Source organism: Muscardinus avellanarius, assembly GCF_963383645.1.
Source record: "Muscardinus avellanarius genome assembly, chromosome: 6".
Classification (NCBI taxonomy): Eukaryota; Metazoa; Chordata; class Mammalia; order Rodentia; family Gliridae; genus Muscardinus; species Muscardinus avellanarius.
In genome coordinates, this window is record NC_137791.1 from 59,214,503 (window position 1) to 59,234,396 (window position 19,894).

The 19,894-nt window shown below is 33.0% G+C and overlaps 1 protein-coding gene across 3 annotated transcripts in view; it reads right to left on the bottom strand.

Annotated features, from left to right (window-relative positions):
• The window catches only part of GRID2 (glutamate ionotropic receptor delta type subunit 2), a gene marked incomplete at both ends in the record, with an annotated part of 1,485,932 nt that overhangs the window by 605,622 nt on the left and 860,416 nt on the right, over nucleotides 1–19,894 (bottom strand). For all 3 annotated transcript variants that reach the window (XM_080697615.1, XM_080697616.1, XM_080697614.1), the window contains 2 exons: nucleotides 4,765–4,938; nucleotides 13,913–13,966. In XM_080697615.1, coding sequence (XP_080553741.1) covers nucleotides 4,765–4,938; nucleotides 13,913–13,966 — 228 coding nt within the window. The remainder of the gene's footprint in view (nucleotides 1–4,764; nucleotides 4,939–13,912; nucleotides 13,967–19,894) is intronic.

Below are 19,894 nucleotides of genomic sequence, written 5' to 3' on the forward strand. Positions count from 1 at the left end.
TATTACAGGTTTAGTAACCAGAACTGACACATTAATGCAGATATGATCTGACTAGGAGACACTAGTGTAAGACATTGTATCTCTTGATCTTAGCAAAGTAATTCTGACACAGTGTCCAAGATGATATTAAAATGGTTTAGAATAAATCTGACGTTTGCTGTACTTATATGGAATTTGCCTCCAACTTAACAGCTTTGAACAGCTGTCAAATCAGGACTCTCTCTAGACTCCATGCAATTAATTTTGAGCCTATATATTATCTCTATGGAATTTCAACTTTTAGGCATAGTAATAAGTGAATATAAACAATTTGGATCCTGATTAATATAACAAGCTTTCTCATCTTGCTTTGTATCATTTATAAATTTAATAAGCTTGCTTTCTTTTAACTCATGTTATCTATAAAAATTTTGAAAATAATATGTCTAAAAACAGAATCTTGTGAATGACCACAGAGTTGTTTGCATTTCAAAAGTGAAATATTTATTAGTGCCCTTTTAGTAATCATCTGACTTCACACTTCTTAAATAGAGAGCAAAAGAAGTCTTGGAGGTAGGTTGTAGATATCACGAAATTCTCAGAAATATAGAATATAGCTAAAACCTATTCTAGATGTATCAATGTTTCTTGAGTATTTGATTGATAAATTTGGGTAAGTCAATTTTATATTCACTTGAAAACTTGGATGAAAAACAACTAAATAGCATAAATGGCAAATAATTTAAAATATTACCTTAAATTTTATAAAAAAACATATATACTACAACTTTTGAAGGTAATAAGATTTTAAAATATTTTTAACTTTTTTTCCCTTAACTGAGACCAGGGAGTTTACCTACACTTAGGATACCATTGGTGACAATGTTTGAGACTTACCAAATCAGATAGTTTTTCAATGTCTTCCTAAGGACTTCATAAGAACATTTATCAAATGGCATATAAAACTAAATAAATAATACTTAGATTTATGATAGTCTCCTAATCTAAAAACCTATTACTTAGGGCTTATAGAAGCCCTATTATTTTATTTGAAGTATTCTAAATCACTTATTCAATAATATATTCTATAATAGGGTAAATTATAGATAATATTAACATGTAATATATTAAACTCTGATGGTGAGAATCTTTTTTCTTTCCTTTTGAAAATTAGAACCATAAACTATTCTCTTGTACTTTGGTGCACTTCAGCAGAATTTTTCTTATATCTCAAAATTTTAATATTATTATCACATCTGCAGGTTTATTAATTGCTCTGAGCAATTATTTGTCAGCCTCATTTAAAGAAGCTAGGCATACTCTTAACATCTCCATATCCCTGCTTGTTATAAACTAGTAGCTTACTTTTGTTTAAATGACCCTTACTTTGACCTTTCTAATTTAAAGGCATTTTTTTTTCGTAGATGGAGAAAATATCAAAAAAGATGGAAATGTTTCTGCTCCCTTACTTAGCAGCCAAGCCAACACTGGTTTCACTAAGTGGTAAAAAAAAATCATTTCCTTCTTGTTTCATATATTATAAAAACTCCATTTCCAAGCTATGAGCTTTTCTTTATTATTTATTCTGAAATTTCAGCTAGCCCTGAATTTTTGTTTTTCTGGTATATATTTAAATATTTATGAAACATGTATTAAATTTTCTATATTTTACTTCCCTTTCTATATGCATTACAAGTGGTAACAGCCCAGAAACCTCTACACAGGCACACTGTATTCTTTTTTCCTTTCCTCGTATGAATTAATATGTTGTTATAGGTGAGTTTCTACTTTTTAAGCTTATTTGGGTCATATTTGCATAGATTTATTTTTTTCCTCAAGAAATTTTAAGCCAGGGTTGGTGGCACACACTTGTAATCTCAGCATTTCAGAGGCTGAGACAGCAGGATCGTGGTTCACAGACAGCCTCAGCTACTTAGTAAGTTCCGCTGCAATTCAGTGAGATGGTTTCAAAATAAAGAATAAAAAAAAAAGGGCTGGGGGTATAGCTAGAGGTAGAATGCCCCTGGTTCCATCTCAGTACCACAAAAATCAATCAGTCAATCAATGAATCAATCAATCACTGGCTTATGAATTCTAAGGCAAAAGTCTGAGTGTGGTCATATTTACCTGCCCTGTTTTTATAGACTCCAAACTGAGCAGTTGTTTGGCTCAGGGGACTCCTTAATCCCTAATTATCAGTCCTTGCTATCTTCTATCTTGTTGATCAGAATTTAGGGAAAAATATCATTTTAGTTTATTGCCTTATCTAACTACAGTGAGATAAAAATTTCCATCAAGGCAAGTTTGTACATCAAATTCTCTGCTTTTAGCAGAACATTTTAAATTCAAGAGCTCTCCATTCACACCCTTAATTACATAAATCGACACATATAAAAGTTTCTGTCAGTTTTCCTTTTATATATTAAATATTTAGTCAAATTATATCACACAGAGAAGGGAAATTAATTTGTAACAAATCCTTAAAGAAAAAGTACTTGTCCTGTTTCTTTCCATCTGTGGGTCTGAGGGACATCAGATGAACAGAAGGTTTAGGAAGATGGAGACTGTTCTTTTGCAGTCCTCCTTTATCAGGTAAGTTTGGGAATAAAGAGGTAAATAAAATATTTTTTCCTGATTAATTGAAATGGAAGGATTATGTCTAAAGTACTTTGCTTTTCTCTAAATGACATAGCCAATAATTTTTCTTTAGTTTGTACTTTCATTTTCTGGTACTTTTTTGATAAGAACAGTGTTTTAACATATGATGATTTTCTAAATCAAAATGCTTTTATATTTTTATCCATTTAGAATTCCATCATCTGTATAACAATTATATTCATGACCAATAATATGCAAAGATGATCCATTATAATCAAGCCTATCAATAAAAGTGGTACTACAAGTTAAACAGGCCTTGTTAAGGCTTTAGAGTAGCTTACTTTAACCATTGCCCTCTTTGTAATTACATTCAAATCCACAGATATTCTCAAAACTGCAATGTTCTGGGGTTGGTATGATGGAGAAAATTATAGAAAAGTACAGTATGAGAGTTTGTAATTTCAGGTCCTGGAAAGAACATACATTAGTTTAAAATCTACACTAGCTTAAAGTCTACACAAGTGTTATAGTTTAATATAAAATGTCTTCTAAAGAGCTCATTTATTAATGTTTGAAGCTGTTGTAATTGAATCATGAAGGTTATAACTCCACAAGGAAATAAATCCTTTGTAATGGTTTTGCCTGGCTGGAGGTGGATCCCTGAGAGTGCAGCAGTGAGATTATATAAATGATTCTTCCTCCTCCTGCTCACTCTCTTGCTCCCAGACTCCATGATGTGAGCACAGCCCATGTGCTCTGTCTTTTTCTGCTTCCTGTCACCATTCCCTGAGATCCACAGTCCCTGGCCTCATGTGGACTGAACCCAAAACACTAAGGAAATAAATCTTTCCTCTAAGTTGCATGGTCAATCATTTAGATTATAGTCATAAGAATGCTGACCAGACCAATAAGCTTATAATCTAGTAGGAAACAAAGGTTGAATGTACAATGAACCTAGAGCCACATTGCTACTTATTGCATTACCCAGAAGTCGGAAGAAAGGGGTGGGTGACTGGTAATTCATGTACAAAACTCAAAGGTGATTAAGGATCTGGAAGCTGTGGGGTTACCTTTCAAAAAAATAATAGTTTTGCCAAATTACCTTAATTTATCTAGTATTATTGGAGGTAAACCAGTCTTTCTAGGTTTATATTTCCAAACTGATCAAACTGAGTATCTCAAAATACTAAAATATTTTCTGTAGTAAACATTTTAAAAGATTAAGTTTCTGAATTTGCCTATATTCTAAAATCAATCATGACTTTAATGTTTACTGATATTTCAGAGTTATTGTTTAAATATTCCCTACTATGCTAACACTGGACTCCAACAATGTCCTTAGGAACTGCTTTATGGTACAGATTTGTTTTTACAGCAAACCCCTCCACTGGTAGGATGCATAAGTGAGCTGGAGATTGATTCCTCCTTTTTCCCTGTCTCTTCCTTGCTAGAGAATGCTCCTTATGGCTCTCTGCTGTTGTTGGTGCAGCTGCTTTTTCTAACACCCCATTCGCATTGACAGATTGAGATCTCTGGTGCAAAAAGAAAGAAATCTGATAGGATTTTCTATAAGAAAAAGAAATAGGCTCCAAGTGAGTATTTAAAGGGCATTCTTGTAAGTTACAGGGACTTGGTTTTCTCTATTTTGCTGCTCAGAGATTTTATTTATTACTTTCAAGTTTTTTGTTATATTCTGGATGGTGAAGGTTTCAGTTATATCCTCAGTTGGAAATGAATATATGGTATTATAACACTTTTGAATTTAAAATATTTTTTGCTGAAGTTCTTCAAACTGAAGCATAATCTTTTTTTTAAAGAATAAACATCTAGTCCTTTTTATTTCAGAAAATTCAAGCAAATTTATTGGCTTAATAATTTGCAATCTGGCATTAGGTGTGCCAGTCATAATTTCTACAAGGAGAAGTATTATGAGTCTACTGGTTTAGAAGGAAATAGCCTTACTATATTTTTTATTAAACAAGTAGATATATTTTACAACAAAATATAAAAGAATCAACAGTGCAGTTTCTTAGAGCGCTTTCCCTATCAGAGTTATTAAATGTATGAAGGAGAACTGCTCAGAAATTATCAGATGTATAATTCTGAATCTAGTGCCACTCTAAAAGCTCTCCTGGTAATTGCTCAACAAAATACCCTGGAAGAAATACTCAGGCATTTAGACTCTACCTCCATGTTCTGAGCAAATGGATCCTTTGGATCACACAGTGTTGAAGATATTCGATGGTTGCCACGGAAACACCGCTGACTTATATTCTGGGGAACTGGAAATGTCTGCCGAATAATCGTTAACCTTCCAATTGACCTTCTTACAAGTTCCTGTACATCCATATCGCTTATTTCCTATAAAATAAGAAATTAGAAATTCATTATAACAGTAGCAGAAACCCCAAACCATTACTGAATTGTTATGAGGAAATGCTAAAGGCTAGTGTTAGTGTAATATAGTTGCTTAATGTTTAGTACATATCCAAATAAAAACAGCACATGCTCATCAGACTGATAGGTAATTTGTAGTTAATCTCTGTGCTTTAAGTTATGAATTCATGCCTAAGTCATTCTAAATGGAGCATTGACTTAAGTATATTTTATTCGTAGAAAGTTTGTAACTTATTAGTTGGGAAATATAATTTAAATATATAGAGTGGCCAAAATGTAGAAAAAGGTTACGAAATAAGTTGATACTATACTTTATTGTTAATGAGTTTTAAAATAGTTTGGGTACCTAGGAAGAATAATATACATTGTTCTTAGCAAGGTAAAATGAAACTTTTCAAAGAAATAAGTAAAGAGAACAATAAGAGACAATATTTTTAAAAGATTTTTCTTAATTACCTCTTAAAATTATTGGTGCTAATACATATGTTTCTCTTACTAAGAAATAAGCATGATGCTTACTAACTGTTGAGTGAAAATCAGGTTGTGAGTGTGGTCTTGACATAAAGGTAAAAACTTCTATTAACTAATACAGTCTGGACAAAGCTGAGAGAAGGAAGAAATCCAATACCCTTTATCTAAATGTGTTTTATGTTGCATTTGATTGTTTGCCAAACTCAAAGGATTTAAAGTTTTACTCTTCCCGCCCCTCAGCTACCAACACCATAGTTAAGTTTTAAGATTTGTCCCAATAATAGACTTAGAAGTGATAAAAGTGAAATAATATTTCAGAACACACATTTATTTTAATGGAATTAATCAGAATATAAGTGTTCAAAATAAGTTTTAGCTTTTAAACTAAAGTCTAACTGCTTTTAACTAAAACAGTTAGTGCTTGATAGGGTCTGTTTGGAACCTTCTAAACCAAAGAAGCCTTTGAAATTAACAATTATTGGCATGAATAGATTCTTATGGCAATACTTATCAAAGACTTGACAGAGAATAAATTTTACACCACAGAGAACATTTCTCAATTTTGATTCAGAAACTTATCAATAATAAAAGAGAAAAAAACAATTCATAAGGGCAAATTTTCCTCATTAGATATACATGTTATTTTCTTTGTAGAAATAACATGTTGTTTTTCTTTGTAGGTTATATTTGCTTTAAATGTATCTTTAATTTATGATATTTATAAAATATATATTCTTCAGAAAACAATATAACACCTGGCATCAACTATAGCCAGTGTAACATCAGGACTTTCTGGGTGATTAATTCTTAATGTGCCATAAAAAATGGGTTTTCTCAGTTTAAAAGCTGTCTTTTTCCTTTAGTCTGTGCCATTTCACTGGCCACCAAAAACTGTCTGGCAAAGAGCAGGTCAATTTTTAATTTTCTGTCCTCTGCTCGCAAAGCAGAATTACACAGTGTCCTGTCAACCTCATTTCAGTCCACAATCTCAACATGAAATCCTTGAAGTCCATATTAATATTGCTGCTCAATGTCTTTCGTTCAAAAATTTAGATTACATATTGTGCAGTCAGGAAGTTTCACTCAAAATATAGTGGAGAATTATATCACTTTTCTCATAATTCCAATAAATTTGATGATATATGTGGTCCTTGTTTCTTTGGTGATACAAAGCATTATCAAAAAATTTATTAAAAGCTGGGCTTGGTGGCATATGTTTGGAATTCCAGCATTCAGGAGGCTGAGACAGGAGGTTAGTGGTTTGAGGACAGTCTCAGCTAATACTTAGGGAGGCCCTTTGCAACTCAGTGAGATGTTATTTCAAAATAAAGAATAAAAAAATTAGGGCTGGGAATGTAGCTTGGAGGTAGAATGCCCCTGGGTTCCATCCCTAGTACCGCAAAAAAAAAAAAAAAAAAAGACTAAAACATAGGGCTGGTATAGCTCAGAGGTACAATGCCCCTGAGTGCCATCCCCAGTACAAAAAAAAAAAAAATTATCGAAGCATGGTGGCACACATTCACACATTTATAATCTCAGAATTCAGGAGGCTAAAACTGGAGGTTAGCTTTCTGCAGACAGCCTCAGCTACTTAACGAAGCCCTCTGCAATTTAGTGAGACCCTGTTTCAAAATAAAGAATAACAAATAGGGCAGCAGGTGTAGCTCAGAGGTCAAATGCCCCTGGGTTTCATCCGCAGATCCAAAAAAAAAAAAAAAAAAAGTTATCAAACCGGGCGTGGTGGCGCAAGCTTGTAATCCCAGCATTTGGGAGGCTGAGACAGGAGGATTGTGGTTCCAGGCCAGCCTCAGCTACTTAGTGAGGTCCTCTGCAACTCAGTGAGACCCTGTTTCAAAATAAAGAATGATAAATAGGGCTGGGGGTGTAGCTCTGAGGTAGAATGCCCCTGGGTTCTATCCCCAGTAACACACACACACACACACACACACACACACACACACACACACACTTATTAAACAGCTCTATCTCTATTTACATCTCATAAGCTGAACTAAAAATCAGCACTCTAGATAAAAAAATTTATACTTAAAAATGCCTACAATGTTAGGTAATATACTAACTACTACTTTACCTGTTATCTCATTTTGAGCTAAAAAATGACACCGAGTGAGATCTTGTTTATTCCTACTTTACTAAGAACCAAGAAGATTCTAAGCTCTTCATTCAAGATGCTTTTTATTCATAGAAGGAATTTATGGACATCATAAAATAAAAACTCTCTGAAGTAATTACATAAGAAGTCCATATTTGCTTACAGAAACTTAACAGATTAATATTCAGGAATGATGGGAATTAATATTATGAAGATACATTATCTCAACATTTAATAGTATGTGTTCTATAAGGAATGATAAAGTCATCTGTTATGAGTCAAAGTTTTTAACAGGTCTATTTTCAAACACACAAAAAATTATGGTTACCATTTCCATATCCCATGCACTGAAGTTGTGAGGTGCCTAAGTCTAAGTAAATCTGAAGAAACGTCAACTTGAATCAAATACATTTTGTCCATTATTATTGGAGGAAGAAAAAAGAAAGTAATTTTCTAGGAGGAAAGAATCTGCCATTTTGAATGAAACTAACAGACACTAAAATTCACTTGCAATTTTAGATTTGACACCTGATCTCAAAAACAGTTTGATAGTGGTAAAAATCTTGATCAGGCAGCTATTTTATATTTATGAGACTTTATCTTTGCGTTTTAAAAGGTGAATTTCAAGAGTGTCAGATGCAGTGTATATAAACACTGAAAGATAAATGATCACTTAATCAAAAAAGATCCTTTTAAAATGAAAAAAAACTTTAAGTAAATTTCTGCATTATTATATGAAACTATTCTACAATTGTGATTTATATTGTTCAATTGCCTCAATTTTTAAAATAATGCTTAGCCTATATGATATTTTTAAATAATCATGTGAAGAACTAGTTCACTAAAGAAGTCCTCACTCTCCTGAGCCCCTACCACCACCAAATATGCTAATTGATAGTTACAAAGTTATATAAAATTCTCTGAGCTTTCAAGAACATAAAGAATACAAACTATAAGATTTATGTCTTAGCTAGGTGTGTGGAGGCATACGTCTGTAATCTTAGTACTTGGGAAGCTTAGATAGGAGGATTGCTGGTTTGAGGCCAGCCTCAGCAACTTATCAAGGTACTCTACAACATAGTAAGACCCTGTTTCAAAATTTAAAAAAAAAGGACTAAGGATGGAGTTCAGATGTACAATGCCAATGCCCCTAGGTTGAATTTCCAGTAAAACATACACACACACGCGCACACACATTTCTTTGCATACTTTGTGCATATTTATGAAAGTAGAATTATTATTGCAACAAAATATAAATGAGTACATTTCAGTATACCTTATTTTTCATTTTTACTTCTTTATGAAAAAACATAACAGACTTAATCTCCAAGAATAATTTACTTGGATAATCAAAATGTATTGAGTCAGGTTAATATGTCCAAAAATATATTCACTATTCTCTAATGGTCTAATGTACAGGGTACGTTAAACTCTGCAAGGTATGAGGAAGAAACAAGAAAGTTAAAATATCTACTAGAGATATAATTTCACTCAGAAACAGCTACTTCCAGAAACAAATGTTTTAGGATAACCAAATAATTCCTAAATCCAGTCAGTATATCAGCTTTTGGTTTAAATAAATAGAATTTTGGAGAAGGAAAAACTCTCAAAATCTATTAGGTCAGATGCCCATCCAGACTATGAAGTTATTTCAAAAAATCATACCATATTTCAATGTTTCCCACTTGTTTCCCTCCTTTTCCCATCCTTTTAACTCCAAGCACTAACAAAGCTACTGGTTCATAAGAAGTATTCAATTAAAAATTTACAAATTAAGATTTTAATAAATTTTAATAAATGACAAGTTTTTCCCATCATATAACAATTGAAGCCTCCAATTTTATTCTAAATGTTGATGCTTTGATTAAATAATTCTGAAGAAAACAATTTTTAGGAATGAGATTTTGCAGTCTACTATGTAGTGTAGTTTGAAAATCATGCTTTTTTATTACATTTCTATTCTTCATCATTAAAAAAGATGCTTTTAGGATGTGTAACATTAATATAAAGCAATCAACATTGCGTTGAAATCTGAAAAAAATAACAACTGTAAGTTACATACTATCAAGAAAAAAAAAGCAGAATGACAACTCTCTACTTGACAGATTGGTGGTATGCAGTTTATCACTAAGCTAGAAAAAATAAAAAATACCCCCTGCACAGGCAGGCTTTCTAGATCTCAACATGCAAACACCCTTTCCCAAACCAAGCACTTCTTCAACTATACTCCCCAGTGACTAGCAAAGAATATATAACCGCAGTTATTTTTAAGTCAATAAAATCAGATCAGGATATATTAAAGGTTATGTTTGGTACTATCAGGAATAGAAAGATGTTTCTTGCATTATGCCTCTTACAGCTTCAAACAGTGTGTGTCTTCCTATCTGAAGCATAAAAAATTATGCTCCTTACTGCTCTAAACAGTGTATATATCTTCTTATCTGAATTTCTAACTTTTATAAAACTTAAATAAAGTGCTAGGCCATCTGCTTTAGGGCCCCGAAGGGATGAAAAAAACTTATATGGAAAGGCTGTTCTGAGTCGGATCCACTGATTGCAGGGATAAGATAAATACCATTACCAAGTCTTAGCATATGATTGATTGCACCCTATGAGCTAGCACAGCCTCTCATTATTATAGCACATGAAAAAATACATTGTTTTCAAGTTTCTACATCAATTTGTATCATGATGCACAATGCCAACTTTGATTTATTGCTGTTCTCTAAAAAAAACTATTGGTGCAATAAGATTAAATAAATGTTTGCAACCCATTTTAAAATTAGCAGCAAAATAATAGCTACAAAAACTAAACTAGACAGATTCATGTTCTCCATGCTCAGTCAAAATGGGCATTTTTGCATGGTCTTGGGGATGTCTGTCATTCTTACCTTTAGAGTTTAATAGCGTCTTAGAAAATTGAGAGAGCCATTTTTTTTATTTCATCAAAATTAAGGTAAAAGATGATCCGTCTATTATAAAAATGTATACAAATAACCATATCCCTGAAAAAATGTGCAGGAAAAGAGTTGTTTCCTGATGAACATTTCAGAGAGGATGAAGTAGCTGAATGGAATCATGTGAAAGCAAAAAGAGTGCTGACCTTGGATACACCAGCTGATTGTAGTTTTTCTTGCAAACATATTCAATCTCTGAGTTTTTACCTAGTTCAGATAAAAATAATAACCAATATGTGGTGTAGGTCGTGAGCACTATATTTTTCAAGGCTAGGAACAACTGACCTGTCCAAAAAGAAAAAAAATGATACCTTTGCTCAAGGACTAGAAAGTGGGACTGTGGGTGGAAAAGAGATAAAAGTTTCAATGACAATAAAAGAAGAGTTATAGTTCTGAGTATTTGTAGAATAAAACCAATATCGATGGTAAAGCACTGATTCCTTCATATTGTGTTCTATGCTCACAATATGTAATGAGTTATTTTCCAGTCAGAATTTTTTGTCTATATGGATGTTTTGTTCTGCAAATAGCATAATTTAAATTATAGAATATTCACTTAGAGTAGTATTGAATCGAATAGTATTACGAAATACTGTCTAACAGCAAGTTTAATAAATGCATTCGTGATGTTTATAAAATAGACAATCAAATATAAATTTTATTATTCTTTTCATGCTATCCATTATTAGTAAAGTACATCCTAGTCAGCTCAGACTATACCTAGACTATACCTATCTAATATGATGGGATGATTTCGTCTACAAACTGACTCTGGAACAGTAGATCAATGACCATGGTATTCTGGGAGCTCTACTTATATTTTTGCTCCTAAGATTCAGGTTTAGTAATAAAACTAAATTAAATATGGAAAAATTTTAATTTAGGTGTTCCTTCTGTAATCCTATCACATAATAGAAGGGAATGACCATTTCCTCCTAGTGATTGTAAGTATTTTTTTTTTATTAATCCGTCTCTCTAAGGAGGCAAGAAGTCATGTCTTTTGCTCCAGTGAGCTCTATTGACATGAATAAGCAACATGCCTCCAACTTGTTTTGAATCATGAAATCTATGTGTGTGGTTTATTCAGTATGTGCAACCTATTCCTTATCAGAATAAGATAGACCACAGAATTAAATGAAATTTATTTTTAATCAGGTTAATTAATCAGAATTTAATTCTGCATAAATACAAATAAAATAATAATAATAAATACATTAAACAAATTCAGATTAAATTCTTAATCATAATTAAATAGACCAGAAGTCTATTTGTCTCTTCAATGCAACATGTGGTCTATTCCTTATAATCTGGGTATGAGATTAAAAGGAAGATTAGGAATGTTCATTATGTCTAAAAAAATGTGTTCTAGATAATAATTAAATCAAAGACAAAAGCTAGTGGGATAAATGGCTCTCATAAGATTATAACTGAGGTAGTGGAAATTTTCAAGTAATAACATGTACGGAGAATTATTAAAAACTAACAAAAGTGACAAGCCACTGAATAATTTTCATTCAGTAACATTTTAAGTGTCATCACTATGAAATAGCTGTGTAATATTTGGTAAATTATTCAAGTTTTTTGAATCTTAATTTTCTTGCAGAAAAATAGAAATGAAATATCTAATCTGAAAGGTTATTATGAAGATTTGCTAAATTTCCTTCCCTTTTGCTCTTCCTTCTATCTTGATGTTTAAGCATTCTAGATGAAAAAATCAAGACATACGAGAAAATTCAAAGAAATCAAAAGCTCACTGAAAAGCAGATCTCACAGATGCACATTGTCTATGTGAATCTCAGAAAAAAACACATTTTCAGTTGATATAATACAGTGAAAAATCCCATAGACCTAAATTTTGACATACCAAAAACAGACTTGCAAAACATTTCCAGTGTCTTTACCCTGAGCTAAAAAGAAACATTCTATAGAGAAAGTGTTCATAAGAGAAACAACTTGAAATTGGAAATTACTTATCCTTCATAGACTTCCTTCATGCTGTTAGTTCCTTGTGGACTAAGGTTTAGAATTCAAAACAACAAACAAACAAACAAACAAACAAATACTGAGAAAGTGACCTGTGGACTTTAATATGAAATAATCATTATTGTGGTACCATTTTTTGAGTATTAGTTGTCAGGGATCATGTTGGGAGATTAAGATAATATCTAAATTAGCAGAGCCTGATGGTGCCCACCTGTAATCCCAGTACTTGAGAGGCTGAGACAAAAGCATTACAGATTTGAGGCCATTATAGCAATTTAGTGAGACCCTCAGTAACTTTGTAAGATCCTGTTTTAAAACAAAACATAAAATAGGCCTCAAGGCCTAGCTCTGAGGTTGAACAGCCTTGGATTCATTCCAACATAACACATACATAAATACACACACACACACACACACACACACACACACACATGTACACACAAGCACACACTCACTTTCTCTCATGATAATATCTAATTTAAATTTTAGTATAAAACTGTAAAGTAAAACTTATTATACTTATTGTACAAATGAATAGGCTGTGGCACAGGATGACATAAGTTCATGGTAATAGCTAATGAGTTTTATAGCCAGGATTGAACACATTTTGCTCACTGTAAAATCCAAATCTTACCCCAAATTCTATTTTGTCTTTAAAACAAATCTAATTATTCTATAATTCCATAATTAGTATCCATAGATAAATAACATATTGTCTTTATTCCTAGCTTATGGGTATGACTGAATAACTGTATCTTGTTGAGAAGAAATCTATGTGATCACAAAATCTGTCCAGGACTGATCTGCTCATTGTCCTTTCTGATTCTACCGGCAGGTGCTAAGAAACAACTTATTCCACAGGGCTTTTGAGATGTAATATATTTTAAATCCTATGTATTATCTTGAAAAAAAAAACTTTACCAAGAAATTTGACAGATTTTTATTTTAAATTGTACTTCTTTATGAAAAAGGGAAAAAAGTCTGTTCTCTGTTGATTCATTTTCGTATGCTGAACTATTTAATCCTCCTGTAAGGGGGTGGATATAAAAGTTTTAGGAACAACATTAAAATATAAATGGAACACAAGGACTCCACTGGGAGGAATTCACTTTGCTTACAAAGAAGAGCTGTACTTTTCATAAAGATGATCTCTTTAAGCAGGCAGTATATGCCAACAGAAAAAAAGCTAAAAGATACTCAGTGGGGGAGACTTTACCCATTTATTTTATTCATATAAAGACCTTTATCATTAAAAAAGATCTTCATTCTATTTTTACTTAAGAGCATTCACTCAACAAGCTGAAAGTTGACTTGACATTCTGCTGCCTCTTAGAAATGCAAGGCCATAGGAGACACTGTGATTACATGTTGAAAACAGGACAAGGAGTTGGCAGTAGGGGTTTGGTGACTTTACCTCATTTATAATGATCCAGTGACAGTCAAAAGCAACCAGATTAGTCTCGACAACCTAAAACAAAAAACAAATCAGCTATCAGCTTTAATCATTAAAAAGCAGATTCAATGGTCATACTTTCTAAATGACAAAAAAGGAATCCCACATTAGAAAGGTCTTTGTGTAGCGTTTAAGAGGGAAAACCATTAGCAAAACTCCAAGCAGCATTTGTGTTTGAAATGTTGATGCACTGTAGACTTGCTATATAAATTTGAAAATATAATTTATCAAGCCTCAATAAAGTTTTAATAAAAATAATACTAGGGCCGGGAGTGATGGCGCACACTTGTAACCCCAGCATTTGGAAGGCTGAGACAGGAGGATTGTGGTTTGCCGACATCCTCAGCTACTCTGTGAGGCCCTATGCAACTCAGTGAGACCCTGTTTCAAAATAAAGAATAAAAAACAGGGCTGTAGGTGTAGCTTAGAGGTAGAATGCCCCTGGGTTCCATCCCTAGTATCTCAAAAAATAATACTATAAATAATATTTATGTTTGTGATTTAATAAAAGTAGATTTCAAATCTCAAATCACACTCCCTATTCCAAATAAACTTTGGAAGATTTATAATATCTCCCTAATAATATTATTATATTCTTATAATATCTCCCTAAAATAATTATAGAACAGCTCACTCTACATTTTGTCTCTAACTCAATATTTCTATCTTCTGTGTATATGCTTGCTGTTTTCAGTAAGTAAACTGTTCTTTTGAAAATATTTGTGTCATGTGTATTCAAATTAGATTTAATTGTAAAATCATTGAATTGTAAAACATTAAAAGCAATAGACATATTAACACTAAGTTATAAGTAGGAAAATTTACCAACTTTTAGGTGTCAGTTACATGAAAAAAACATATAAAAAGTAAGGCAAACAATATCTGTATAGCAATCTAGCTTGACTAACTTTGAATATTTATTCCAAATGACCCTTGGCTTAGGCAAAAATATGAGGTGTGTGTGTGTGTGTGTGTGTGTGTGTGTGTGTGTACTGGGGGTAGTTTTTTAACAAGGCTTCCATTATATATTTTATCAGTTCTTATTATACATATTCTAAGACATGTCCTTACAGTTCATGTGATGGGTATGTAATAGTTAAAAATGCTTTGTTAAAGGTTATTCTTTTATTTTTTAGCAATGATACTTGAAAACCTGGATTCAAATAAAGATGATTTCTAGTAACTAACAAAGAGTTGTTATAAAGTGTGAACTGCATCTTGGTGGTTATTCTCAGTCCTACTGAGAAATGTCTACTGAAAGAGGAATTGAGTCACAAGAAGTAAAATTGGATATACATTTGTTATGTGATTTGATGCTTTCTTAAAGTATATATTTTCAGAATCTTTGTTTTTCAAATTTTGGTGTAAACTCCATATTATTTCAATATATATCATAATAGATTCCATGGTCATACTGAGGTATATAGATAATGCACTATCAGAAAAGTGAGGATATGTTGCATATGAACATTCAACTTCTAAGTAAAATTTAATAGAGAATATATGAGCCACGGTAAGTTTTAATTTAGTTAAAAAAGAAAAACACTTTTTATTCTATACAGTAGTGGCAACCATTATTTCTAATTTTATGATTATTTTCTATTAATAATTATGTAGATATATTACCAATAATTTGTTAACAAAGAAAAGCATTAGAAAATCATAACTCCACTAGAATTTAATATAAATCAGAGACTCAGATACAAAGAAAGTAGGCTTATGGATATAATAGAGAGAAATATATATGGAAAACTCTACAACCAAAATACAAATATAGGAAAATTTCAGAAAAAAAGAAAACAAAGCTATAGGTAGTATGAACTGAAAGTACTTCTGAAATAATGTTAGTGGTAGAAAGAAGAAATAACTCAATTTAGTTTAAATTATCCTCATTTAGCTGGGTGTGATGGCGCATGCTTGTAATTCCAGCATTTGGGAAGTTGAGATGGGAGAATCGTGGTTCGAGGACAGCCTCAGCTACTACTTAGTGAGGCCCTTTGGAACTCAGTGAGACTCTGCTTCAGAATTAAAAAAAAAAAAAAAATAAGGCTGGGGGTGTATTTCAGAGGCAGAATGCCCCTGGGTTCCATCCCCAGTACCGCAAAAAAAAGAAAAAAATCCTTATTTATATAATTGGTATTACCTATAGACATTGCTAAATAGAAGCTGTTTTGAAGAAAGGCAAATACCTCATCTGAGATCCCTCAATCTACTCACTCAACCACTCTCCTCTCCCTTAGGGTGAGCAGAGAAATTACCTCTCCTTTCTGTCTATGGTTTCAGACTAGAGAAAATTAAAATATAAGATAGTTTAGCAGCAAAAAATTATTTATATTTAGCAAGAAAAAAATTACTAGAACCTTTACTGTAGATAAGTAAATAAGTTATTTATCTTCCCTCTCTAAGCTGGGAGCTATTTAACATAGGTGGGAAGCAGGAATACGTGATTGCTCAGTATGAGTCAGCTAAAATCATCCATAGGTCTCAATGTGCATTAAAAAAAAAAAAAAAGGGGTCTGTTGGAGTTTCTATCAGGCTGTTAATCTCCCAGGTCTCCTACTGGGTTTCTGTGAGATTTACTATTTCAAAATCATTAGTCTCAAAGTTTGTCCCAAATTTTGGTTGTTAAATGAACTACAAAATATTCTGCTTTAAGAACAAATAGATGCAAAGTTGATCAGAAAAACGAAACAATCTCAACAACCTAATAGTTTAAATTGACTTTCATTTTTAAACCGAATTGAGGATTTGTGTGGTAGAACTAGATAAATGATTACCAAGATCCATTCTCCTGTCTACACCAACTAGGCCAGATTGCCCATCCTCCATCGCAGGGTAGAACTGCAAGGCTAGGAGTTGCAGCAGACAGAATGTAAGCAGAGGTGATGTCTATCATTTCCAAACGTCACCCAGAAAACCTCCTAAGTGCTATGTGGAAGGACCTCTATACCCTTCAACTTGATGTTATGCTTCAAGGAATCTTAGAAGTCACAGTAGCTCCAGTCCCTGGAGCAGACCCGACTCCTGTACTCTGCTGTTGTACTGTGATGACATGAAATAAAGCTCTCTTCTACTGAGACATTATATTTTGGATATATTTGTAAAAAAAAACAACTTAGCCTTTATAATATAATGCAAATAATTGTTATTAATTTCAGCTTTGTAACTTTTTCTAATCTTAATAAATTGTAATAAGTATATTCACTGGAGTTACTTTATTCTGTGATTTTACAAAGGCATGATTATTAAATGGCGCAATATTTGTTGACCTTTCAATGAATACTGAATATTCAGGACTTATTTTACAAGTAGATTTTTCTTTGGGGAAGGAAAACAAATTCTTCTAGAAAGGCACTTAACAATGAAAAAAATAGATATGTCATGTCCCTTTAATTATATAACAAAGCATATGCATATGTACAACTAAAATTCATGTAATACTGTGACACTACGTCTTAAAGAAGCTTGGAAGTTTTTTACTGTAATGTCGTATACAGAAAGTTAATGCCTCCTTTCATTCTCTGAGAAAATGTCCATTAAAAGAGGAATATAATTTCCTCAGGTCTAGGTTAACTTCCTTCTGCATAACAAATTAGCTGGCATGAGTTCTCAAATTTTTTTGTAACTGAATGTTATTAAAAGTGAGCAGTGTTAAAAGCCATTAATTAAAAAGGTAACTGATAGCAGTAAAGGAAAGGAACTATTGGAAAGGGGCATAAAAAGATGATAGGGAGTTCAATGGCTGAGACACTGGAAACCCACAAGCATTTCAGTTTTTTCATTTAAAGGATTAACATAGGTATGGTAGTGGGAGACACTTATATAGAGCTTCTGAGAGGTTAATATTTATGGCTGAATTAAAAGAAAGAAAAGAGAAAAATAAGTGATAGTGCTGTTTATCTTTCTCAAATACTAGCAAATTTAGCTAATACATAGTGAGCATTCTTAGAGAGACAATATTTACCTAAACAGAGATTCTGTGGGAGGCTGAGACAGGAGGATCATAGGCTGGAGGACGGCCTCAGCAATGTAGTAAGACTCAGAAATCGAGTGAGATCCTATTTTAAAAACCAAAAAGTAAAAAGGGCTAGGTGTATAGCCCAGAGGTAGAATGCCCCTGGATTCAATTCCTAGTATCCTTCCTCCTGCCCCATAAAAGAAATTCTAAGATTTTAGTGCAGATAACAAAAGACAACTACTATAAATTCTTAATCAATTCACCTGATTATTTTTATAGTGCTAATAATAATAATCCTTTTCCATTTCCCAACACCTAAACCTAAGTAATGCTGCACCAAACTAGTAGCATTACTATCCCCAAGGATCAAATTCTGGAATTTAGAATTTATATTAAAGTATCTTATCATTCTACAGCCTCATATTTATTTCTACAGTTTTATTAGAATTGAAACCCCTGTTTATTTTTGTTTTCCACTTTTTTTTGTTACTGTTGTTCTGCAGCATTGGGGATGAAACCCAGGGGCATTGTATCTCTGATCTATACGCCCATCCCTATTTTTTAGCCTTTATTTTTATTTATTTATTGTGGTACTAGAGGTGGAACCTAGGGGCATTCTACCTTCGAGCTATACCCTCAGCCCTATTGTTTACTCTTTTCTTAAATTTTCGGAAACAGGGTCTCACTAAGTTCCAAAGAGCCCCGCTAAGTAGCTGAGGCTGTCCACAAACCTGAATCCTCCAGTCTCTGCCTCCTTAATTCTGGATAACAAGCTTGTGCCACCATGCCCGGCCCTGCTTTTTTACTTATGTATCACATCTCTCATTTTACCAGTAAACATTTAAACCCAAGAAAGGGATTAAGCAATTTGATTGAAAAATTTCTTTTTATTTTCTATTGGAACCTATTCCATATCCAATCACATCACTGTTATTGATGTAGGGTTTCATTGTGTGGATTCTCATAAATGCTTTGTATACCAACACTGCAAGAAGTTTAGATTGTAATGAAATATTGAAAAATACTAAAATAATGTTTTTTGCCTTAATGAATAAGACAAACCATCTAAAGGTCACATTGTGCCTGGGCTACCAAAAGAAAATAGCAAGTCAGTAAGAGGGAAAAAATCTATTCAGTGGGGATTCTAGTATGTTTTGTTATCAAAATAACAGGAGAAATGAAAGTGTGGATTTTCCTTGGCAATCTGTTGCTTCTCTCCTTTTTTCACACAATTCTCTTCTATCATTAGACATTTACACATTAATAGTGTGAAAAGAGCATTCATGACACATGTCATATGGAGCTGATTCTTCTTCTATATATAGTAAATAAAACAAATGAGACTGCCTCTCTTCCCAAGAAGCTGAGTGTACTTTAAGGGAATTTAGCAAAGGGGGGAGGGCGGGGAAATCAAGTCCTGTCAGGAAGACAAGCGATGAGTAAGGACAGACCATCTGTCACTGGCAGGAACTTTAGAACTTCTGAATCTTAAGAAAAGCCCGACAATTTATCACCATGTCTTCCATCAATCGTTCTCAAATCTTTAGATGTGCTAAATATAAGACAATCCAAAGCAAAGAAATCAACCACACTGCCAGAGCATGTATTTCACTGGTAATAAATGTGCAAGCGTTCCTACAAGTACAGAGGACAATTTAATTGACTAAACAGTAACAGCAACATGCTGTTCTTCACTCAACCTTGTGGCTCAACTAAATTAAGCTTGTTTCCTTTGCAGGATGTACTAAGCATTACACATTTATGCAAAAGTTCCCAGTGCCTGTGCACCTGCGGCAGCAAAGGTACCCGGTGTTCGTTTCCCTGTGCCTACCTAGTCCAAATTGTCAGGTGGAAGCCAGCGGGTGGGAGGCCTAGAGAGAAGGCACCGGCAGTTATTCTGGAACAAGTGGGCAGAGAGATATTAAAGAGCCTCTCCCTTACTGGAGCTTTACCTATAGCAAGACTGTAAATTATATCATTATTTC